Raw genomic sequence first — 22,675 nt, forward strand, 5'->3', positions numbered from 1 at the left:
GAGTATCACTCTGCATTACACCTCAGTGCCACCTCAGTGCCACCAACCCCCCTACCTCACCCTGCCACCCACATGGCACCCAGGATCACAACTCCACACATTCATAGGAGTTTTGTTTTCCAGTGTGTAGAAAGTCCAGGAAAGCATCCTCTGCTGTTTCTGGAACAAAGTGGGGACCAGAAAGCTCACGGTCTACGTTACAGCCAACAAAACAGACCGAGGTCCTGAGGCTTCTGCAGCGCAGTGGCTCTGGCTGAAGTCTCGTAGCCCCCGGTGGTTGGAGGCGATGTGTGTGTGCTACATAAGAACTGTGAAGGGTTCCACATGACGTGCGATACCAACCCACCGCGTTTCCTCTGCACAGGTCAAACCCAGAGCCTAAACAGAGCGAAAAGGTTTCAGAGGAAGGTCAGAGTGTTCTCAGCAGGTGGATTGATGGCTTCTTCTGGGTAAAGTTGGACTGACTGAAGGGACCTGTGGGCAGGTGAGGGGTCTTCACATGGAGAAGGCACGAATGGCTGGATGGCTAAAGCTCAGGGGGAAATGTGAGACGTACAATCTGAATATGTGTGGCTTGAAAACGACAGCTGCAGCTCAATACATGAAAATGCCATTAAACGGTTTGGTTTGTTTCTTCAATTTATTTCAAGAACAGAAACTATTCATGGTGACGTTTTGAGTTCATTTTGATAATTGTAGCCTACAGCTAAAAAAAAAACCCACCCCAGATTTAAGTATAGAGACATAAGAAAAGGGATTTTTGGATGAATGGTGACAATTCCTGTTTTAAAGCTGCAGTATGGAACGTTTAGAAGAAATATATTTTCACATATTCGTTTAAACTGTCAGAGTACAGACAGATAATCTGTGAAGAAAAACTGTAACTCCTCTCAGTACTAACCAGAACTAACCAATCACAGCCAGGAGGCGGGACTTAGCGCTGTAAATCACCCCTCCATGAGGTGCTTCTCCTCCTTCCTTTCTATTAATTGTAATAGTAAGTTGTTTCACCGCCATTAGCACATTGAGCAGTGAGTACATGAGTTTGATTGACAGCTCTAAGACCCGCCTCCGGGCTCTGATTAGTTGTTTTTTCAGACGGCAATAATAGCTCAGAGGAGATTGATCTTTTCACAGATTACCTTTCTCATAACATAATGCCATGATATGGTGACAGTTTTAACAAATATACAAAAAGAATGTAAAGATTTTTTTTGTAAATATATATAAACCTTTATATTTTTTAATAAAGGTTACATACAGCACCTATTGTACTCATTTTCATTTTCTCCTTTCACTTCACGCCATCGTTTTTTTATTTTTTTATTTTTAGCAGGTTTAAGCAGAGTGGCAAAACCTGAAACTGCTGCTGCGCAAGCTGCTGAAGATGTTGTTGCTAGGTAGCCGTTAAGTGAGCTAGTTGATGCCACCATGCTAACATAATGAGCCATGAGAGGTTGAGCAGCTAAAGCCTTTCCTCTGCCTACATCTCCCAGAATGCTGTTTGGTTCTGGAAACATTTAATTGTTGAACATTCTATCAGATGTCTTATCTATTGATATTGATCGTGTGTCTATTATTATATATATTATTTATCTGTTGCTCAGTTCTACCTCCATCCTACAATGAACTGGTGCAGTATTACATACTAAAGTATGGAGTGCATGTGAGCTGAATGACATCTCTGCATTAAAACCATTTTCTATTTCAGTTTGATTGGGAATTTTCTTTTGCTGTATACCAGTCATCATAGAAGCACAGAAACATTTATCAATTTATGAAATAAAGTTTCTGAGTCTCGCTTGTTGTTATGGAGCGTTTTAGATCTAAACTATGGATTTCTTTTCCTCTTTGGCATTGAGCCCAAAGGTACAGAAATTACACCATGAGAGAACCAGGTGTTGCTGCTGTAGGGAAATGAGTGGTGTGTGCATGTGCGTGTGTGTGTGTGTGTGTGTGTGTGTGTGTGTGCGTGCGTTTGTGTGTGTGTTTTCCTTTAGAAAATAAAATCTGGAGTGAGAATGAGCGACTTTACATTCCAGGCCCTGCTGCACTGACTCGGACCCACCGGTTGGGGGATGTGTGTGTTTGTCCCTGCCTCTACAGGGGGAGACATCTTGGTATTTAAAAAATGCAACCGATACCAGATGGGAGAGAGAGACAGAGAAATGCTGTCTGGTTCTGTGTGTCGGGAGCTGAAGGCATCGACTCACGCCGCAGTTCTGCAGGATTCATGTTGCTAATAATCGGTGGGTGATCCGGTGTGTGATATGCTAACAGAAGACTGTTAGTGTAGACAGGAAGCCTCCCAAGCACCCCGGGCTTCTTGCCTGAGACAGACCAGCTTGCTGCTGCACCCATTGCTTTCTTCATGGCTGCTTCACGCAGCAAAAACCTGCCTATAGCCCAGGATCGTCCTCATCGATGAAGCTGAAATCCTCCGTGGAGGTTTTGCTCCCTTCTCCCTGCCGCCTCCACTCCTGCATCTCCACCTCCTGCGGACTGGCAGGGGCCCTGGCCTCCTCGTGGCGTCTCTGCAGGTTGTACCTCGCCGGAGAATGAGCGTCTCGCTTTGCTGAGCTCCCAACGTCCAGAGACACGGGCAGGGACAGGGTGGAGGGAAAGTTGGGCGCTGAGGTGGACGTGATGGGGATGGACTGGGAAGCCGTCAGCCGGTGACCCCCGGGAGATGAGGAGACGGATGAGGGAGCTGAGCGGTGGGTCGACAGGGGAGGGGGCGTGTCCTGAGAGGGGGGGGGGCGTCCTTGAGAGGGAGCGGGGTGGGCCGTGACGGGCAAGAAAAAAGAGACCGTGAGGAGGAGAGGGAGACGGAGAAGGACAGAGATGACGAAGAGGTGTTGGAGCGCAGAGCAGGCTGGTCCTCCAAGGACGGCAGGAGGATCCCATTACTGGGGGACGCCTGGGGGCTTCGGGACACTGGGGACCCCTTTGGAGCTTCTTCCTTCGATGAGGGGAAGCTTGAGTCAGGTGCCACGGGGCTGGCTGGGGGCTGTGCTGATGCTGATTGTGAAGAATCAGGCCTTTTTGGTGAGTGATGAGTTGGGAGAAGGCATCGCGGCAAACCCTCGCCCTCCGGGTCTCCACTGTCCAACAGGGAGCCGGCGTCCTCTCTCGAGGGGGAACACGGCGCTGTGGGCGCTGCTGGGAACCAGGGGCTGGACAGCAGCTGGTTGGCACTGCCCTGAGGCGGGGCCAGGTTTGGCACTGCGCTCATCAGGATTGGCTGTGGGGCCGCCTGGAGGAGGGGCTTCAGCAGGCAAGCCATTTCCCGCAGCTCCTGGCTGAGGTTGGACACTTGTTTGGACAGAGAGTTCATCTGGGTGAGAAGGAGACAGAGACACAACCAGACGGTCACATCATGCTGCTGCATCACGATGCTGCATCACTATGTTGCATCACGATGCTGCATCGCATCACTTTATTAAAGAACTCTGTTAGTCCTGTTACCAGGTACCAATCCCAGCCTCAGACCCAGAACCTCATCTGAATGTTGATGTAGAAATGTTTGCCTGACGACGGACAAAAGGACACGCTATGATAAAATCACTTTAAGCTGTTCAGCCACAAACAATTATCAGTTTAATCAATCAATCAAAATCATTTTTATAGCAAACTTTAGCAACAAAGTTCTTCACATCATAAAAGCACAAATATAAGAAGTCCTAAGACATCACACAGTCACCAACTGAGAAACCAGCAAGAAAACCAGCATGTTTGATCAAAATCATCGATACACATAAAATATCTTGGTCAATATTCTAGTGATTAGGGTCAAAAGCCGTAAGACATTCCATATCAGTGTTTTTAGCCTGGAATTAAAGGAGCTCAGCGTTTCGGCTGTTTTTCAGTTTTGTGGACGTTTGTTCCAGATCAGAGGAGCATTAAAAAAATTCCACCTGCATTGTTCACATTACTGCATCAGCATCCATCAGGAATCATCATGGGTACAGATTAGATCAGTTTATGAATGATGACATCTGTTGTGAATTATCACAATATAAATAAACTAAGATGAATATGACCTGAATCTGCGTTTATTTTATAGAATGGGATGAAAATTATAATCCTGGGCTGAAAATCTCTGTCAGCAGGAAAAATGCAACATGATGCATCAGGTCAGAACTTACCTCCTCTGTAAGCTTCGTCACGCTCTGCTTGATCTCAGAGTCACGCATCCCTGCAGACAGCGGGAATATAAAAGGCTTCCACATTAGGCTCCCAGGAAAGAAAGAGAGAATACACCACATATGGGGGAAAGTGTGTGTGTGTATATATGTGTGTGTGTGTGTGGATGTGTGTGTGTGCGTGTGTGTGTGTTTTACCTGTGCATGGGGAAGGTGGAGCTGCAGGTGACAGACTGGGACTGAACTCAAACTTCTGTGAGGAGGTGGAAATGCTCTCCGTTTCGATGCCGTCCACAAATCTTTACAGAACAGAAAGGGTTAAAGGTGAGAAGCACGAGAATAAGATATGACGGCGTGATGGCCGCCGCAGATAGGAGCACACTGCCACCAAAAAACCCCAAAGAAAAACCTCTGAAATTTTCCAGAAAGACAAACTTTGGAAATGTCTGAGATTTTCTGAAGTCAAATATTTCGGATCATTTTAGAGATTAAAAAGTCGAAGATTTTTTTTACTTTCCGAAGTCAGAAATTTTTGAAAAGTAAAACAAAATTCTTGGCAAATCTTGGAAATGTCAGTGCCAAAAGCTCAAGATTTTTTTTTACTTTTGAAACTCGGAGATTTCGTTCTTTTTTTTCCTAGAAATTTTCTTAGATTAATGTCAATTTTGGACAAATGTTTTCTTGCTCATTTTTTACGTTTGAAGCTCAGAAATCTCCTTGTTCCATCAAGAAATTTCTGAGATGAATCTCAAAACATCTGAGTTTCTTTTGAGAAATGTACATTATTTTTTCTCTCTCCATCTTCTGTACGTCGTCAGAACGTCAGTTTGGTGAATGAACATCTACACATCCATGCAAACCATTCAGCTGCAGTATGAAGCTCTGCTCACAGCAGCAGGCCCCATATGATCCACCAGCTATGTAATCTACCGGTTGCCATGGCAGCCAGACACCCTATTGCAGCACAGTCCACTGCAGTTTCTTTCTGGGGCGCTGAGGCTGTTTTGTGATTACAGTTTGCACCTACAGAGAGTGTGTGTGTGTGTGTGTGTGTGTGTGTGTGTGTGTGTGTGTGTGTGTGTGTGTGTGTGTGTGTGTGTTACCTGGGGCTGAGCTCGGGTGGAGCGCTGCTGAAGCTAACCACTGGTATCTGCAGGGTGGAGGGCCGTAAGTGCTCGGTCGGGGCCCTAAAGGGCCGCGGAGCCAGGAGGGGGGAGCGCAGCGGGGAGCTGAGGCCCCTGCTGAGATGCAGTGGCGAGCGGGGAGCCCGGGACACGGAGCTCTGCTCCTCGTCGCCCTCCTCATCCTCACGGATGGACGGCAGCTTTTTCACCAGGCCGCCGTTGCTCTCCCAGTCCTTCTGACACACAGCAGGGTCTGAGTTTCAGAACCTGACCAGAACTCACCTCCCAGTATAATCATCAATAACAACAACTCTTTTGAACTGAAAGGATTTTCAATGAGTATGAGCATTTAACGTCCCTTTAACATCAATAAAGTCTTTTTTCAATATGAAGTTTGAATCATCAGACTGACTGAGCTGAAGGTGAATGACCTGCAGTGTCTCAGCTTCACCAGTAGGTGTCAGGCAAACACAAGAGTTTGTCTGTGATGATTTGTTTAAACTGCTGTTACAATTAAAAACTCCAAATTTGTTCACTGCAAAAACACAAACTCTCATAAGTCCCATTGGCAGATTACTTCACTTATAATGATGTTTTTCCCATGTTATAAGTGAAAGATGTCTAAAGTCATCCAGCTGTAGTTCCTTTATGTCCAGAGATTTCACCCAGTTGCACACTCTACATTAGCATCCACTGTAGGTTTTCAAAATGGCTCTTATTGGGATTGTTTTATCTGGTTGCTGCACTGTAAAAAAATCAAAATCTCACCAAGTATTTCTGTTTAGCTTCTAGTGCAAAGACACTTGAAATAAGACAAAAACTAACTTACAAGACATGTTCTCGTTATTCCCCATGTCCCTGCATGAGAAAGGTGGAATTTGTTCCTCTTTTTGCGTTCCCTGCAATAATGTACCAATCAGCTCATGCAGCTTAACTGAATACTGTAAGCCTTTTTTACGGTGGCCATCGTAGTTTCTGGTATTATGAGGTTTTTCAATGTATAATATCTTGTGAAATATCTGAAGTTTTATGTCTTTTTCTTTAGGATAGAAATGCACCACAAACCAATGATATAAACAGAAACTTTCCACTGGAAAGGAAGAAAAAAGAAAACATCGTACTTCTGAGTTATCGCGGGGTAATCATCAGTCATCTGACAGTGTTGATTGTGTCTCTTGTGCTGGTCTGAATGGTTAATAAAGGGCCGTTTTCATGTGCTGTTCCGTCTGAACCACATGCAGACAAACATGCAGTGAATAAATCAATTTTCAAACAACTTTTTGCACCAAGGAGTTGGCCTCTTCAAGTCTGTACATATTTGAAATGTTAAATTGACATTTGTGACTGTATACAAAATAGACCAGCAAATATTGCAGTAAGCTTATTGCGAGGGAACGCAAAAGAAAAAATGTCCCCAGGGGGCCCCTGGAGGAGTGGGGCTTTAATATTGATTTTAAAAAGAGTATTAGTTCCACTGGCAGATTTTTTACTTATAGAAAAGGAAACATTTTATGTTTCAAGTGAAAAAAAATTAAAATAAATCTGCCTGTAAGCTTATGCCCGCTTATTTCTAGTGTACTAAGATATGAGAATTGAAAACAAGACAAAATACTTGGTAAGATTTAGTGATTTTTGAATCATTTCATTTTGTCTGGACATCCTTCAGAATTCAAACGACTCTGTGCTTTATTTGAGTTTATTCCTCTCGTCATTCAATAGGTTTGTTTGTTTTGAATGCAATAGACTTAGTAAAGGAAAACTAATTTCATTTTTCATTCTATTAAAATGTTCTTTAACCTCCCCATACAAACGCCAGATTAAAGGTTTGATGTAAAATTAGACCATCATTCTTGCTCTTTTTGAAATGTCGCTTCGCATAAAGCAAAGAGACACTGGAGAAACTGCGTGTCGACAGAAAAATGCACTTTAGAAGCATCATCCTAATGCATTTAGATGTTACACCATTGTTACACCATTGCTCAAAAATGCATCAGTAGGAAAAAGAAATACAGTATTTTTTGATTGTTCACATCATAAAGGGAGGTAAGAAATATTTCAAGAGCTGCATCCCACAATGCTCATTGGGTTGTGTCTGAGGAAAAAGTCATGAAGAAATTCAATAAACAGTTTCAACACAGAAACCTTCCTGAAAATCGAATCACTTGATTCTGCTGCAGGCTGGCAAGTTCATTTCTTTCCTTTGTAAAAGTTGAAGCCTTCATAGTGAAAACATGTCAAGTCTCAATTATCATGTCTACATACACTGCAAAAAACACTAAATATTCCTGAATATTTGAGGTCTAGTTTGAAATAACACTTGAACTGCAACAAAAACTAACTTACCAGTAACTTTTCAACAAGGTGTGTGAGCTTGTTTTAGGTCAATCGTTTCTTAATATTTTTGAAAAAAGTACTAGATCCATAGCAGATTATTTCACTTATAACATGGAAAAAATGTCTTGTTATAAATGAAATAATCTTCCAGTAGAACTAATATATTCTCCTCAATGTTAAACAATTATTGTCTTAAAACAAGAACAACCTCCTACATCCTTCATTTTTTGAGCGTACTAACTCATTTGTCCTAGAAATTAGACAGAAAAGTCTTGGTAAGGTTTTGAGTTTTTACAGTGTTCTAGGTGGAAAAGCAGTTGGAGTGAAAACATGATATTTGCTCAGGTGAACCAGAACCTGGAGTGTACCAGAGCAGAGGACCTTCAGAGGAAGGTGAAGGTCAGCAGAAAGCCTGAGAGGAACAGAAAGGATTAAGAAATCCTCTTAAAGCCACAGTATCGTGTAAAAATTGACTTTGGGATGAGTTTGCTGGACATCCATTCAGGAAAAATCAGCGGCTGAGAAAAAAAAAAAGCTTTTCACTCGTGAGTAATCTTTGTCTCTGTGAGAAAGTTGGAGCTAACTTTGTTGGTAAATGACCTTTGAACTCTTCCCAGATTGACAGACAGCTGAAATTGCTCCTTTAAGGTCACTGCGGATGTCTGTGAAACTCGTCTGAGTCCTGCAGGGCGACGGTGCGTTCAGGCCCACTGCTGGTCCACCGCGTTTGGACAAAACCGCCATGTCTACGTCAAAATCTACTCACTAAAAATGTGAGAAGCAACACAGAGTGATTGTATTTCCCCGAATGTTATTGTTTCACAAAGATCCTGTTTTTGTCGCCGAGAGCAAAATAAAATATTTGATCAGATTTAACAATTGAACCAAACTAATAAGCGAAAAGGAAACCTTTAAAGTTTTATTTAAAGTTTTGGCTGTGCGGTCTTGTTCCTACAAAAACATCTGATTATTGGTTTCATTCAGATGCTTAGTTTATTGTTGAGTATGTGGATAAAATAGAAATAACATATTTGGTGGTTTTAGTTCTTGAACACATTTCAGCCCACATGACAAAAACGTACAAATGAAATGATTTACAGTGTTAAATGTTGATGCTGCTTTTCCAAAAGGTTCGGACAGAAAACTGGAGGAAATAATAAACAGCTTGAATAAAGACAAATTATGAGGTTCTTTTGGGAGCAGACTATGTCTGGACTGAATTCTGAAACTATTGGTTTTTACGGTTCCACTAATGAGAACGTCTCATAATTTGAATGTTTTGTTTCAATCAGTCAGCCAAAGACCAGAACCTGCTCATTTTCTCCTGATCGCCTCTTGTGTTTCTCTCATGTTTTGTGCAATTGAGTCAAATTGCATCATTGCTTATTTTGTTGTCGTTTTTGTCGTTTTGAGTTATTGTGTCTCTTGTAGATGAGATCTTGGATCTCAACGAGACAACCTGAATGAATAAAAGTAAAAACAAACCTCCAACACTCTCTCCCCCTGATCTCAGGCTCTCGTTGTGTCGGCTGCATGGTGAGACTCTGACAGCCGACGCCCCTCTGCTCCCCAGACGACCCCCCCTGACCCCCCATCATCTCTCCTTCCCTTAATCAACTCGCACTCCTTCCACTCCATCCCTGCCGGCTCAGCGCTCTATCGCTTCTTTTTCTCCTCCTCCTCTGTGGCAGCCGGCTTTATTTTTAGCTCTCTGTTTCTAATCTTAGCTCTCAGCTCCGCGGGAAACCAAGGAGCTCCGTGTGATGCGTGGGTGTGATAAGTGTACAGTTCTGCGTGTGAAGGCGTGTGTGTGTGAGGGTTTGTGTACGGAGCTAATTTATTTTTCTTCAGAGATACAATCGCGTGTGTGGTGATAAATCATCTCTTGCAAGCAGGGAAACAAAAAACGTGATTTTGTTCATGTTTCTGTGTGTGAGTGCTGGCAGATCTCACTCTCCCTGTCATGTTCATCAATCAGAAACTAAAAAAAGCCCAGGAGGAGAGAAGCTGAAGTGAGACCATGTGAGCTGGTGATTTCAGTGAGATGGGATGGAGAGATTGTCACTAAGTGCTCGACGACCGCAAATTATCTGATGACACGTTACGACCACGTAGAGGAAAAAGCAAGAGGACATTTCCGTCACAAAAATCTCTGAAATTTTGATTTATCTCGGAAAATTTTGAGAAAAAACAAAACAGTGTCCGAGCTTGATGGGGCAAAAGGTTTCTAGAAAGAGATCAGAAACTTTGAGGATAATATCAGCAATTATCTAGAAGAATGTCGACATTTGTGAGTTTGAAAAGTTGACTTTTGTAAATCTTTTTTTTCTTGTTTTTTTTTTTTTCAAGATCAATCTCAAAATTTATTTTTTTTTCCTAACAAATTTTATACATTTCTAACAGTTTTTGTTCTTTTTCTGGGCTCAATCTCATTTTTTTGGTTATTTTCTTCGGTGGAATTCTACTCCTCTCTTTCCCTCCATGTATAACAGCTTTAATACACCATCACATTTCATAATGACTTCTATTTTTGGATCAGTCAGACTTCACACCTGTCCGCATGCCTGACATGTCTGTAGGCTTCCCTCAGGTAATCAATAGCATTTGACTTTTTTTTTCATATGCACACGACAGACATCTGCAGCCTCGGCCCGGATACATGTGCAGCAGATTGCGCATATGCTGGTGATGTTTTCTCTGCAGTCGAACCAAAGCTTCCACTGCAGTGCAGAGAAAAGGAGACGAGATCGCTCACGTTCTTCCTCCTTTCTCCTCTTCATCTTCTCCCTGACTGGCTGCTCTATTTTTAGCGAGCAGGATCCAATCTTAGCAGCAGCTGAGGAGGGAGAGCCAGTCAGGGAGAACCCGTGCTTCCCCCCCTCCTCTATTTTTAGCTGCAGGAGAGCTTCAAACGGCAACACTCATCTATTCTGGTCTGTGTGTTTTTCTCCCTCTGCAGCAGTAGCAGCAGCGCTGGAGGATCCAGTGTGTGTGTGTGGGGTGTGTGTGTGTGTGTGTGTGGTGTGTGTGTGTGTGTGTGTGTGTGTGTGTGTTGATGGCATGGATTTTGAATGGAGGCACGTGTCAAACTGCATTATGAGGGTCAGACACGGCTTTTATCCATCCACATTACGACGGATATGTTTGAATAGAAATACGAGCTTTCATTCGTCCGATTCATTTCCCACGTTCCGGCATTATTAGTTTAATTCACTTATTTGGTAGAGACAAAGCAAGGTAATGAACATTTTGAAAAATAAACGTCTATTTTTCATCTTGAGTCCCTGAGTAAACTAGTAATCTGTTAATCAGTCGAGGTTAAAGTCACTTTGATACACAAATGTCATAAATACGATCAGTAAATACTGAACAAGGAAACCATTATAAAGAGTAGTCAAGCAATCCTAAAAGGCTATGAATGATATATATTCATAAGTAATCCTCCACCATGAACATGAACTTGTTTCAATCTCATCAAGTATTTTCTGTCTAGTTTCTAGTGAAAATACACTTGAAACAAGACAAATCAATATTGTTCAGTATTAGTTCTATTGGCAGATTATTTCACTCATATCAAGATATTCTAAGATATAATAATCTCCGAAGAACTAGTACTTTTTCCCAAAATTGTTTTTGAGAACTTCTAAATCTTGCTGAAAGTTTCTTGTAAGTTAGATTTTCTTACTTCAAGTGTGATCAGATCTTCACTCTAGAAAGCAAACAGAAATACTTGGTGAGGTTTTGTGTAAAACAATCCCAATAAAAACAATTTGGATTTTCAACACCCAGAGTGGATGTTAATGTGAAAAGATTCATGTGGGTGAAATCGCTCCACATAAAGGTCAAAGGTCACAAACTACCATTGGATGACCTTAGACATCTGAACAGAACTTTATAATAATGAATGAATGAATGAATGAATGAATGAATGAATCTTCAGGCCAAAACTTGATGTTTTATCAAGTTTGTTTGTTGCAAACAGCTACTATTCATTTAAAGGAAATTTCATTTAAAGACTTCTTTATTTAAATGCATGCTGATTTTAAATCCCCTTAATTGTTTATTTGTAACTGGGATCCATGGCAATAAAGAAATCAGAGTTTGGGTTGTTCAGATTCATTTGGACTGAACATCTGCTTGCACCCCTCCCCCTCCATACACACACACACACACACACACACACACACACACACACACACACACACACACACACACACACACACACACACACACACACACAACAGCCTGAATAAAGGAAGCGGGTGTTTGTTTCCTCTGTCGGCTCGGTGGTCTCTGTGGGTGGGGGTACTCACGTCTGTGCCGTGGCCCTCCCGCAGGTTGTAGGTGAGGTCATGCTGGATCTCGCTGATGAACTTCTGCGCGTACTCCGGGTAGAGGCGGAGCACCTCGCACAGACCCTTCAGGCTGATGTACTGCAGGTCGCAGTAGGTCAGCGCTTTGACGTTGGCGTTGGTCTTGATCACCTGCTCCTTCGTCAGAGAATCCGAACCAATCAGATCCCCTTTGCCTGACGGAACGAGTCCAGAACAAAAGGAGGATGTGAAACCAGTTTCACTTTGAGGGACTGAGGGATTCAGAGCTGTTTCTGTGCTGACTGGCTTTACTGTTGGGGGTTTATTTGTGTCGTTCTCCATGTTCCACTTTTGTCCCTACATTTCAGTTTCTAGAAGTCTTCTATTCATTGGTTCACTACATACAAACTCATTCACCTTCTGTTAAATTCACTCAACGGAGAAAGAAAGTTCTGTCAAATGTGGCTGATTATGGAGTCAATTTCATGGAAGAGGAACAAAAGATTTCAGAGGTTTTTTCCTATATGAGCCATTAATACCACCTCAATATTCCCCCACATGCAAATAACGGCTGCAGCAATGTAGTATTTCAAAAAAATCTTTTTTTTAATGTGAACCAGCTTTATTGGTCCACATACAAGAAATTTCACTTCAGGTTTTAAGTCCTGGCCTCATACAGATACAACACAACACAAAATCTCACCAAGTATTTTTGGTCTAATTTCTACTGTAAATATCTTTATTACACTTGAAATACAAGTGTAACTTTTCAGCAAGATAAGAGCCCGTTTTAACTCAGTAACTCTTGAATGTTGAATAATTAAGCCTCAGATTATTTCACTTATAACATTGGAAAAATGGTTTGATGTCAGTAAAATAATCTGCTGGTGGAACCAGTACTTTTCTCATCAATATTAAGAAACGATTTACTTAAAACAAGCTCCTGCATCTTGCTGAATAATTAGCTGTAAGTTAGTTTTGTCTTATCTTTCAAACTCACTAAGACGTTAGACCATAACTCCTTGGTAAGAGTTTGCATTTTTGCAGTGTGCTGTTTGAAGTTTGTTTTATTTTTTATCTTACCAAACTTTAAAGCTCTTTGGTGAAAAAATAAACCTGCAAACAGTAACAATAGCTTTTTTTTTATTGACTCCACGGCTGCTGAACTTCACTTATGATGGACAATTTAAATGCATTTTGTTTGCATAAGAAGCATTAGAGATGTTTGCAGATTGGCTCCTATGAGACCAAGCAGCTGTGATGCAGCATCCTGAGAGAGAGGGACGTGACGGCCCCGGGGCCCGGAGCCATCCCGGCGCTGCTGCTCACCACCCAGGGGTTCGTCTCTCAAGGTCACTGCAGCAAAACTTTTTTGTTTTTTTTTGTTTTGAAGTAAAGGGAAATTCTTCAGCGCACAATTTTATGTATCAGATATCATTTGGTTTGATCTGCTGTTAAAATAATAACTATAAACTTAAACACTTTCATCTCTGAGCAGAGAGGGGAAAAAAGAGATTTAAGTCGACAGATTTCCTTCTGGTTTCTGTGGCCTCGATGCACCAGGATCAACGCAAAACAATTTAAGAACTAATCCATTTAACATTCCTTTTCAGCTCTGGCTTCTCTGTTAATTCAAAAATGTTTGGAAACAAACAAACAAAAACAAAGCAACAGAAAACAGGAGGAATTACAGGGTTATTCATGGACACAGCAAATAGCAGGGCTGCTGCTCAGACCTTCATTTCTTCATTCCTGCCTTTTGTAAAAATATGTTTTCATCAATGGTTCATAACCACAGTTTTCAGATGGATTGTTCATAATCAACAGAGTGATGTCAAAAAACACAAAGAAAACAAAATTTACCAGAAACGTATCGCCGTCTATAAGGGGAACCTGTAATTTGGACGCCTTTTGAAACAGACAAAAGCCTCCGCAGTTTTGAGAAAAGAAGAAAATCTGACAAAAGACTCACGGGGGCCGAGAAAAAAAATAGAAAGAGAAAAATGGGGGGAGAAAAAAAGGAAGAAAAATGAGCTGAGAGGAAACAGAAATGATGGAAGGAGGCAGGGAAGGGACTGCAGAGGGGTGGAGGAGTGTGGAGGTGGGCAGAAAGGAGGGTAAAAGAGAGGAGATGAGGGGTGTGTGTGTGTGTGTGGGTGTGTGTGTGGGTGTGTGTGTGGGGGTGTGGGTGTGTGTGTGTGTGTGTGTGTGTGTGTGTGTGTGTGTGGGGGTGTGTGTGTGGTGTTGGGGTGTATGTGTGTGTGTGTGTGTGTGTGTGTGTGTGTGTGTGTGTGTGTGTGTGTGTGTGTGTGTGTGTCTGTACACTAACGCCAGTAAACCAAAGAGAGGAGGGGATCAGGAAGTGGAGCATCTCTGAACACCTCCACCTCCTCCTGCTGCTGTGCCCCCACCCACCACTGCTCTTAACATGGCGGATGAGATGGGCTCTTCATAATCTCCGTCTGCCTCGCTGTCTTTTTCAAATTTCTGCTCCTCCACTGCCCCCCCTCCCCTCGCCGTCTCCCTCCTCTATTGTTGTCTTTTCAGGGAGATGATGGGTGGCGGTGGCGACAGAAAGCTTTGCTCTTAATAAAGATGAAACGTTACTCGGAAGTGACATTTCAGTGCGTCTGTCTGGTTTTGGGAAGTGTAGGTGAGAGCGATGAATGCCTTTCAAAGAAGTTCATTTTGTCAGTGTCAGTGCCTCTTAGTGCTCATGCCCATTACCATTGAGTTTTTTTTTAACTTCTGCTTTTGCTCTTTTCAAGTGCAATTTCTGATCCAATTTTCACACCTACTGCTGTTAAATTGAATATAATGCAGACCAGATGCAGGGAGATGTTCATGCTGAGGGACAATAACACTCACAGATTCAGAGCCACGCAGACACGTCTATGACCGAGTATTAGAGCTAATGTAGGAAGAAAAAAATGAAAGGAGGAGTACATTTCTGCCATACAAACGCTCAGAAATTTCAGGAAGGTTCTAGAAAAAAGAAGGAAATTTCATTGCTTTAAAAGTCAGAAATCTGCTAGAAATAACTTCTAGGTTTTGAAAAAAAAAGTAAACTTTCATTTTGAACTCTGAAATGCAGATTTTTTTTCTTTAAAATTACTTTCAAAACAAAAAAGTTTTGTTCTCGTTAATGTTTTACTTTTCAAACTCCAAAATGTAATTTTTTTTTCTAATCTCAAAATTTCAGTTTTTTATTTTTTCAGGTAAATTTTTGTGACTTTATTTAGGACTCAAATTTTCAAGTTTTTTTTTCAGAAATTCACCAGGATTAATCACAAATTTCTAAGTTATTTCTAGCAGATTTTTGATTTTTCAAATTCAAAAATTTGAATTTGAAATGTGTGAGCTTGAAAAGTAATAGATCTGATAGAAAACACTTGGAAATTTGAGATTTATGTCACTGATTTTCTGAAAAGAAAAAAAAAACTTGAAAACTTGAGAAATTTGGAAAGTGTTTTCTAGGAGATTTCTGGGATTTATCATGAAACATTTGGTTTTTCTTTCTTGCAAATTGTTGACCAAAATGTGCTTGTTTTTTCTAAAACTGTTTTTGGAAGAAATGTACTCTTTTGTTTCTATCTGCAATGGCCCTACCTCGCCTTTTCTAATAGATAAATCCAAAAGATGTAATGCATCTTAGATAACATGGGGTGTCAGAGAATAAAAGGTCAGTGTTTTCGTTGGTGTCACATGCTGTTAATTCAGCTTGAAGTAATGCACTATGTCATACTTGTTGTGATTTAGTGTGATGGTCAAAGTAAAGGTTAATTTAGGCACAAATTGACAGGCTGCTGGAGGTGTAATATCACAAGCCCTGCTCCTGGTCCATGTTTCATCATGGCTTTAATTCAATATTTAATGCAATATCAGCCCAGGTGTTGATTGGATCACAGTTTATGGAAGCTATTCTGCCTTCAAACAGCTACAGCTAACATTGTTCAGCCTCCACTGAGAATCAGCTTTATTACCAAAAACATACAAAAAGGTAAATAATATAATTAAACAATTAATTTATCAAATTAAATAAAAAAACAAAACAAAAAATGGATACTGTGAGTGCTTCTGCTGTCCCATTCTCATTCAACCCCCTCAGGACAAGCCTCTTTGTGACAAACACTAAATCTTAGAATTAAAAAAAAATGTTCAAGTGCAAATATATTATAAGATTTGAAATAGAACAAGATCGATAGAAACTTGATCTCAGACTCAAGCTCCAACTAAAAAAGACAATCAAAATAAACAACCAAACATCTAATGATGATCTAAAGAGCTACAATCACCTCACAATAAGATTACATACAGTTTTAGATAAAAATGACTTTACAGGTAATAACAGACAACTGCACCAGCTGTGAATGATGTTCTGCAGAGCTCAACCGATTAACTGGCTTACGAGTATCTTTTCAGCAAGTCATTGAAGAAAAAGGTTTTTTAGTTTAACAAAACATTCTTCCCTATTTGGAAGTGAAACAATCTGTCAATGGAATTAGTGCATTCTTTTAAAATCAACATTAAATGTTTTTTTTTTTTTTTTTACTAAAAACAAGATGAAAAGCTACTTAGTTTTTTTTTTATTTCAAGTGTTTGGTCTTGTTTGCACCAGAAACAAGACCAAAATTACCTGCTAAGATTTTTGTTTTTGCAGTGCATAGGGTTCTCTTCAAACCAGCGACGGCAGACAAAATTCAGACTAGTAATTCTGTTCTAGGCCAAACAAATGCGTCAAATTAAAATCCCATTAGAAATGGTCTCCTTTGTGCAGCAACTTCTAGCTGGTTGCTCAAACATGGCTCATGTTCTTGTGGCAGAGGAAGCAGAGCCGCCCCAGAGCTCGACCGGGTCACTGCTTCACTTAAATACAGTATAGCACCATGTTCTTTTCAGCTTCATTATTCTTCCTCCACACATACAGTACCTCTGATCTGCAGCTCCAGAAAGCTCCAGTTGTGATGCTACATGGCTTCACGGGATCAGGATTGTGTACATTTTAAGTTTCAGCGTTTAGTGGCAGCCTTTCCACTGCTTGTTGCAGGTGTGGCAGACAGTTTTCTGCTTTAACTGACATTACAGCATATTAAAAAATGAAATTAAGAGACAATCAGTGTGCTGTGCTTCCAGATTTTAATTGGTTCATTTCACTCATGAAATGATGACTTTGTGGATCCCTGTTTTTTTCTCTTTCATAGACTGTAACCAACAAGCAGGGAAAATGATCACCTCAAACTGTTGGAGGTGATCATAAATTCCTGATGATTTATTGGTATTTAACAGCAGAAATAAAAACGTTCGACCACCTGTAATGTTGCTTGAGTCGTGGCGCTGAAACAGTTGGACATGCATGACTGGAGGAAGGAGAGCGTCGTCGGGTTCTGGTTACCAACGAGGAAAGTGGATCTTTCCTGGAAGAACAGTCTGTCCGCCGGGCCAAGCAAGACCCATGGATTCCTGGGCTCTGCTGTTCTCTCGTAATAATGATGCTGTTTCAATAATGCAACATCTATTTATTATTAACAGCTGCACCGCAACACATACTGCCTGTCGATGCATGTGTGTCATGATCGAGATCAAATACAGGCTGAGGGGCCTGGTGTTTTAGGAAAATCTCATTCACTTTATAATTACACACGCAAACACACACACACACACACACACACACCACACACCACACACACACACACACACACACACACACACACACACACACACACACACATCACTCTACTTTTGTTAAAGTTGCAGCATAAAACTTTTATAAAAAATATGTTTTTTTTGTCGTTTTTTTTACATATGGACTGCAAAAAAGACTGGAAAAGATCCTCACTTCCACAAAGGACCTCCATTTGTGGCCCATAATATATACCAGTGGACACGCACATCCCCCCCGCACCCACACACACACACCTACCTCTTAGTCTTACTGTCAGATGTTAAATCCATTCAAATTTCAGTCTGATGTGAAAATTACAAAAATAAGTTTGCTAAATGCCACAATAATACCAGAAATAATATAGATGTCAGGGATTTATTTACTAATGTTTTTAAAACCAGATGTTTATATACAAGATGACCACTGTCACTAGAAATGGAAATAATTATTAGAGATGCATGATACATGGGATTCAACACTGACATATACGTGATTTGTCGGTACAAACCAGTTCCGCATGTTAAACCGTGGCCTGTTCCTTGTCTTTGTTTTTCAATCATCGCAGTGTATTTTTTTAATTGATTTTTTTTTAATCATGTAAAGAAGATAGAATTTTCCTCTTGAAAATCTGCTACACAAAAGAAACTGGTGACTCCAACTGCCGGTGCCAGAAACAAACCAATTTAAAACGAGCCATGCAACTTCTGAAGAGAAAGAAAAGTGGTCAGCTGTCTATTCTGAATGACGCCAGTTACATCATCAGTTAGTTCAGAACCATGATGATGGTTCCTCTGCAGATCGCCAACGACTGTTTGTTGAGATATTAGTGAACAAGTCAGTAAAATTCTGATCCTTACTGGATCAGAAAAAAACTCAAAAACACAATACATGTAAAATTGTTTTAAAAACTGATCAGACTCGTGTGTAACATCAACACTGGACACTTAAACTGCAGAAGAACAAATGTGCTTTCCGATCTTTACGCACATATGCGAACGATTATGAGGTCCTCCATCTAGCAGTGACCCGTTTCACAGACTCACCCAGTATCGCCAGCACAGTGTTGTCCTTCAGCACCTCCATGGACCCTGAGCAGACGAAGTAGATGGCCTGCAGGGCGTCGCCCTGCCGGATGAGGAACTCCCCTGGGGCGCAGAAGGAGGTCTTGATGATGAGGGAGAGGGAGCGCAGGCATCCCCTGCTGGCCGACTCGAACAGTGGGAGCTGCAGCAGCTCCTTGTTCAGGTGCATGGCGATATCGGCCCGCAGCTCGTCCGGGAAGTCCTTCAGCAGCTGGGAAGGCAAAGCAGCTCACATTTAACAGCTGCACTGTCCAAAAACGTCACCAGAGGTTTTAGCTAACAAAGTTAGTTCAGTTAACTAAAAAAGAAAAAAAAACTCAGAAAACCTTCTAAGAAAAACTTTTTTAATATTAAGACAGGAGAAAACACAGAAATGACAGTAATAAATGATAAAGAATTGAAAAAAAAAAAAACTTAAAATGAATAGGATTGCAAGAAATGATTAATTCATCATTCTGACAATTAATTGATTAATTCAATAAACCATTGACACATTCTACTGAAAGGGTTTATGCAAAGGCTTTTTGGGACTATTTTTACCAAAAAATCTCAAACATATTACTAAGATCCCAAAACACTCACTGCCTCTAAATAGAACTGAAGTGTTAAGAGAAAGTATTTCAACGTAAAAAAGTACATATTCGATTTTAGCTTCTCCAACCACATACTTAAGCAGTATTCAACATAAATTTGAATACATTTTAGATGTCCTGCCTTATTATTTCTAAAAGCAGCAGCTATGTTCTTGCCCAGCTCTGGCCCAGGTGAAGCTCAGAGCGCCAGTAGACACATCCTCCTATCTGCACAGAGCAGCTAGTGGAGTTATCTTTGTTGCTTCTCTGATTAATGCCTTTCCTGCTGAGTCTGTGGGTTTTGGTAGATGGCCCTTTCTTGACCTTTAATTCAGCTTGACTTTGTCCTTGACTTATGTGAAAGTTTCTCCGGTCTTCATGCTTGGTGGCGGCCTGTACAACAGAGATGCTGCCGGATATGTGGTTGGACTGAGGCCATCTGATAGGCTGAGGTTTATGTTCTGGACCTTAAAACAAAAGATAACAGTTTCTTTATTGATTTAATGATTCTTCTGTTTTGTTATAGGGATGCACAGTGGCACAGTTGGTAGCACTGTTGCCTTGCAGTAAGAAGGTCCTGGGTTTGATTCCTGGCCTGGGGTCTTTCTGCATGGAGTTTGCATGTTCTCCCTGTGCATGGTGGGTTCTCTCTGGGTTCTCCGGCTTCCTCCCACAGTCCAAAAACATGACTGTAAGGGTGACCCCACCTCTTGTCTGAAATGTCTTGGTGGAGATAGGCACCAGCACCTCCCGACCCCACCAGGGACAAGAGTGTACAGAAAATGGATGGATGTTTTGTTATTTCTGATTTTGTGTGCTTTAAAGGGGCAGTGTTATATAAGAGCAACTTTTTAAAGTTTTCCGTCATGTTATTATATTCCATCATCAAAAACATATCTTTGCATGTTTGTCCACCAGGTGCAAAATGCCTCGCGGACATAACGCTGCCTTCAAGAACCAAGCTCCTTGTCGGAGGCGCAGTTACAGAGTAGCTCCTCCTGTTCCTTCAGACTAGCCGTCGGCATTTAGCAAACACCTGGTGGTACCGCACATTTGCTGAGTTCACTAGAGGAGCAACTTCTCAGTGAAATGCTGGTAAAAACATTGTTAAAGGGTTAATAGAGGAGCCAGGTTGTGATGACTTCCTGAAGGTTGAGTTTCAGAAAAAGCAGAGCTTCTTAAAGAGACAGAGCCCCAATTTCAAAGCATTCAATTAAGAAGTCAAAAATCTTTTAAGTATAATTTGATATATACAAAATTTTTATAATAATTTGTTACTTAATTGTGTTTGGAAAACATGTAATAGTGCCCCTTTATTTAGAATATTGTTTTTCCCTGTGGTCTGTTATTTGTTTGAGCTCTTTTTCAGCCTCTGTGTAGATTTTGTTTCACCTTCCCTTCTTTTTTCAGGTCCAATTCCTATCCCACAAAGCTTGCAAGGTTAAAGCTGGGATTGGCCGCACATTTTTGGAAAGATTTCCATCAGTTGTTTAGTGTTTTACCTCCCTGGGCCAACCTAATTACCAGAGCATATAGAGTTAGAACGTATTTGAACAGGATGAATTAAACTAATTCAGATTACATGAAGTTACTTCTGCTTTAGGCCATTGCAATTTATGTACCCTGACATGACTTTCAATATAACTAGGTGCAATAACAATAAAGTGAACTGAATGGAACAGATGAGGTAATTAAAGGAATTATTTCTGATAAAATTTGTAGATGGAAGTTGGGGGGCTTTTTTCCCCCAACATTGCTTGTCTCAAAGGGCTCAATGTATTATGTAAAATCGACTTTTTTGAGCTTTACACCGTGTTACAGTGTCTTTCCCCAACAAAAACATACCTGAAGTGTTGCGTTGAGTCTTTCAAATGTTAGTGTCTTCTCATGGATCCCCTGCACTTTGAAGCAGGCCTTTATGATTGCAAATCATCACCTATAATATTTTTTTGAATCAATATCACCTTCATTGACATTTGATTTCCCTTTGGAATCACAAAAGTATTTTTTTATTTGAATTTGAAAAAGCCACACACAGATATTGCAGTGACTGTGATTTGACATACTGTGGAAAAGTTTAAAAAAGGGTTTTTGGTGCTATTTTTACAGACACATCTCAGACATGTTGCTATGATCCCATAACACTCACTGAGTTTCCATTGACCATAAATTTGCGCAAATTGAAATTCCGAAAATAAATTTGCTTAATGGAAACCAGGCAGGTTTGAAAAACTGCCAGTTTTTTAGTAAAACGTTTTTTGCACTAGAATTTGGTGGTTTTTCAACCGTATCGAAATGTATTTATTTCCTAAAATTACGATGGAAGCATTATTATTTACATCACACAAGTCACATAATCAACAACCTGATTTTACCACTGGCAGAAACTACAAAGAAGACAACAGGAAGTGGTAGGAGGATGATGGGGCTGCATGCTTTTGAATGACTTATTGCGCCAACAAACGTATTGGTGTGATTTTAATTGCGTTTCTTATTTTATGACAATTGCAAAATTGTGTTTTTTCAACATGCAGCTATTGACATATGTTTCCTTTGATGTGGGCAGAGTAGTGTGCCAGGTGTTAAATGTACCTCATTGACGTCTATCCCGTTGTTAACCGACCAGGTGGTCTGGAAACACTCCAGCATGCGTTGCTCCAAGGTTTTGGGCAGCCGGTGTACCCTGATGAAGTCCTTAAGGTCCTTGGTGCGGGTGTGGTACAGTGAGCGGCGGGAGTACATCCTCTGGATGATGGCGGTCACATTACCAAACACCACAGCATGCATCAGTGCTGTGGGCAGAGGACAGCTTTCTCGTTAACTCTGTCTGGTTAAGACAATGTAGGACTGCAGTTTGGAAGGAACACAGTTTTACTCAAAGGTCTCCACAAACCCCAAGAATTTAGAACACTGTAGGGTAAGAAATAACTCTGTTGCTTTAAAACCACAAACTGTCTAGATTATGACTAAAAAATAACTGAAATGCAACAAATCTTAGGGATTGTGCCAACAGAAAAGCTATTTTTAAAGCTTATTAGGGTCATTGTAGCTAGGAAATAAAGAGGTATACATTTCTGCCAAAAAACTTACATTTTTGGATTCTTTTCAGAAATTGTCTTATAAAAACAAGGACATTTCTGAGTTTAAAATGTGGAAAAAAAATCATTTCAGCTTAATCTTTGGAATGTTTAAGAAAAAAACTTGGAAAGGTGTGAGTTTAAAAAAAGGTAGACTTTTGAAACTCACTTATTTCCTTGTATTTTTTAGAATATTTCTCATCTTACTCTCAAAATTTAGCAGTTTTGTGAAGGAAACGTGCTAATGTTTTTTGAGCTATCTACCACAGCGCTGATACGTCATAGTACTATTCTGATGGTTCTTGATATTGTAGTGAAACTTTCTCAGTGTCCCCTTGATCTGAGCTGTGCTATGAACTGAACTGA

At 40.8% G+C, this 22,675-nt stretch overlaps 1 protein-coding gene across 1 annotated transcript in view; it reads right to left on the minus strand.

Annotated features, from left to right (window-relative positions):
* Positions 1–35: 35 nt before the first annotated feature.
* Positions 36–22,675, minus strand: part of kcnh3 (potassium voltage-gated channel, subfamily H (eag-related), member 3) — a 137,620-nt gene continuing 114,980 nt past the window's right edge. Inside the window, 8 exon segments of the mRNA XM_055059798.1 lie at positions 36–2,779; positions 2,782–3,337; positions 4,149–4,198; positions 4,344–4,444; positions 5,249–5,502; positions 11,917–12,131; positions 18,622–18,871; positions 21,825–22,024. Coding sequence (XP_054915773.1) covers positions 2,400–2,779; positions 2,782–3,337; positions 4,149–4,198; positions 4,344–4,444; positions 5,249–5,502; positions 11,917–12,131; positions 18,622–18,871; positions 21,825–22,024 — 2,006 coding nt within the window. The 3' untranslated portion in view covers positions 36–2,399.

Source organism: Poeciliopsis prolifica, unplaced genomic scaffold (assembly GCF_027474105.1).
Source record: "Poeciliopsis prolifica strain line A6 unplaced genomic scaffold, Auburn_PproV2 SCAFFOLD056, whole genome shotgun sequence".
Lineage (NCBI taxonomy): Eukaryota > Metazoa > Chordata > Actinopteri > Cyprinodontiformes > Poeciliidae > Poeciliopsis > Poeciliopsis prolifica.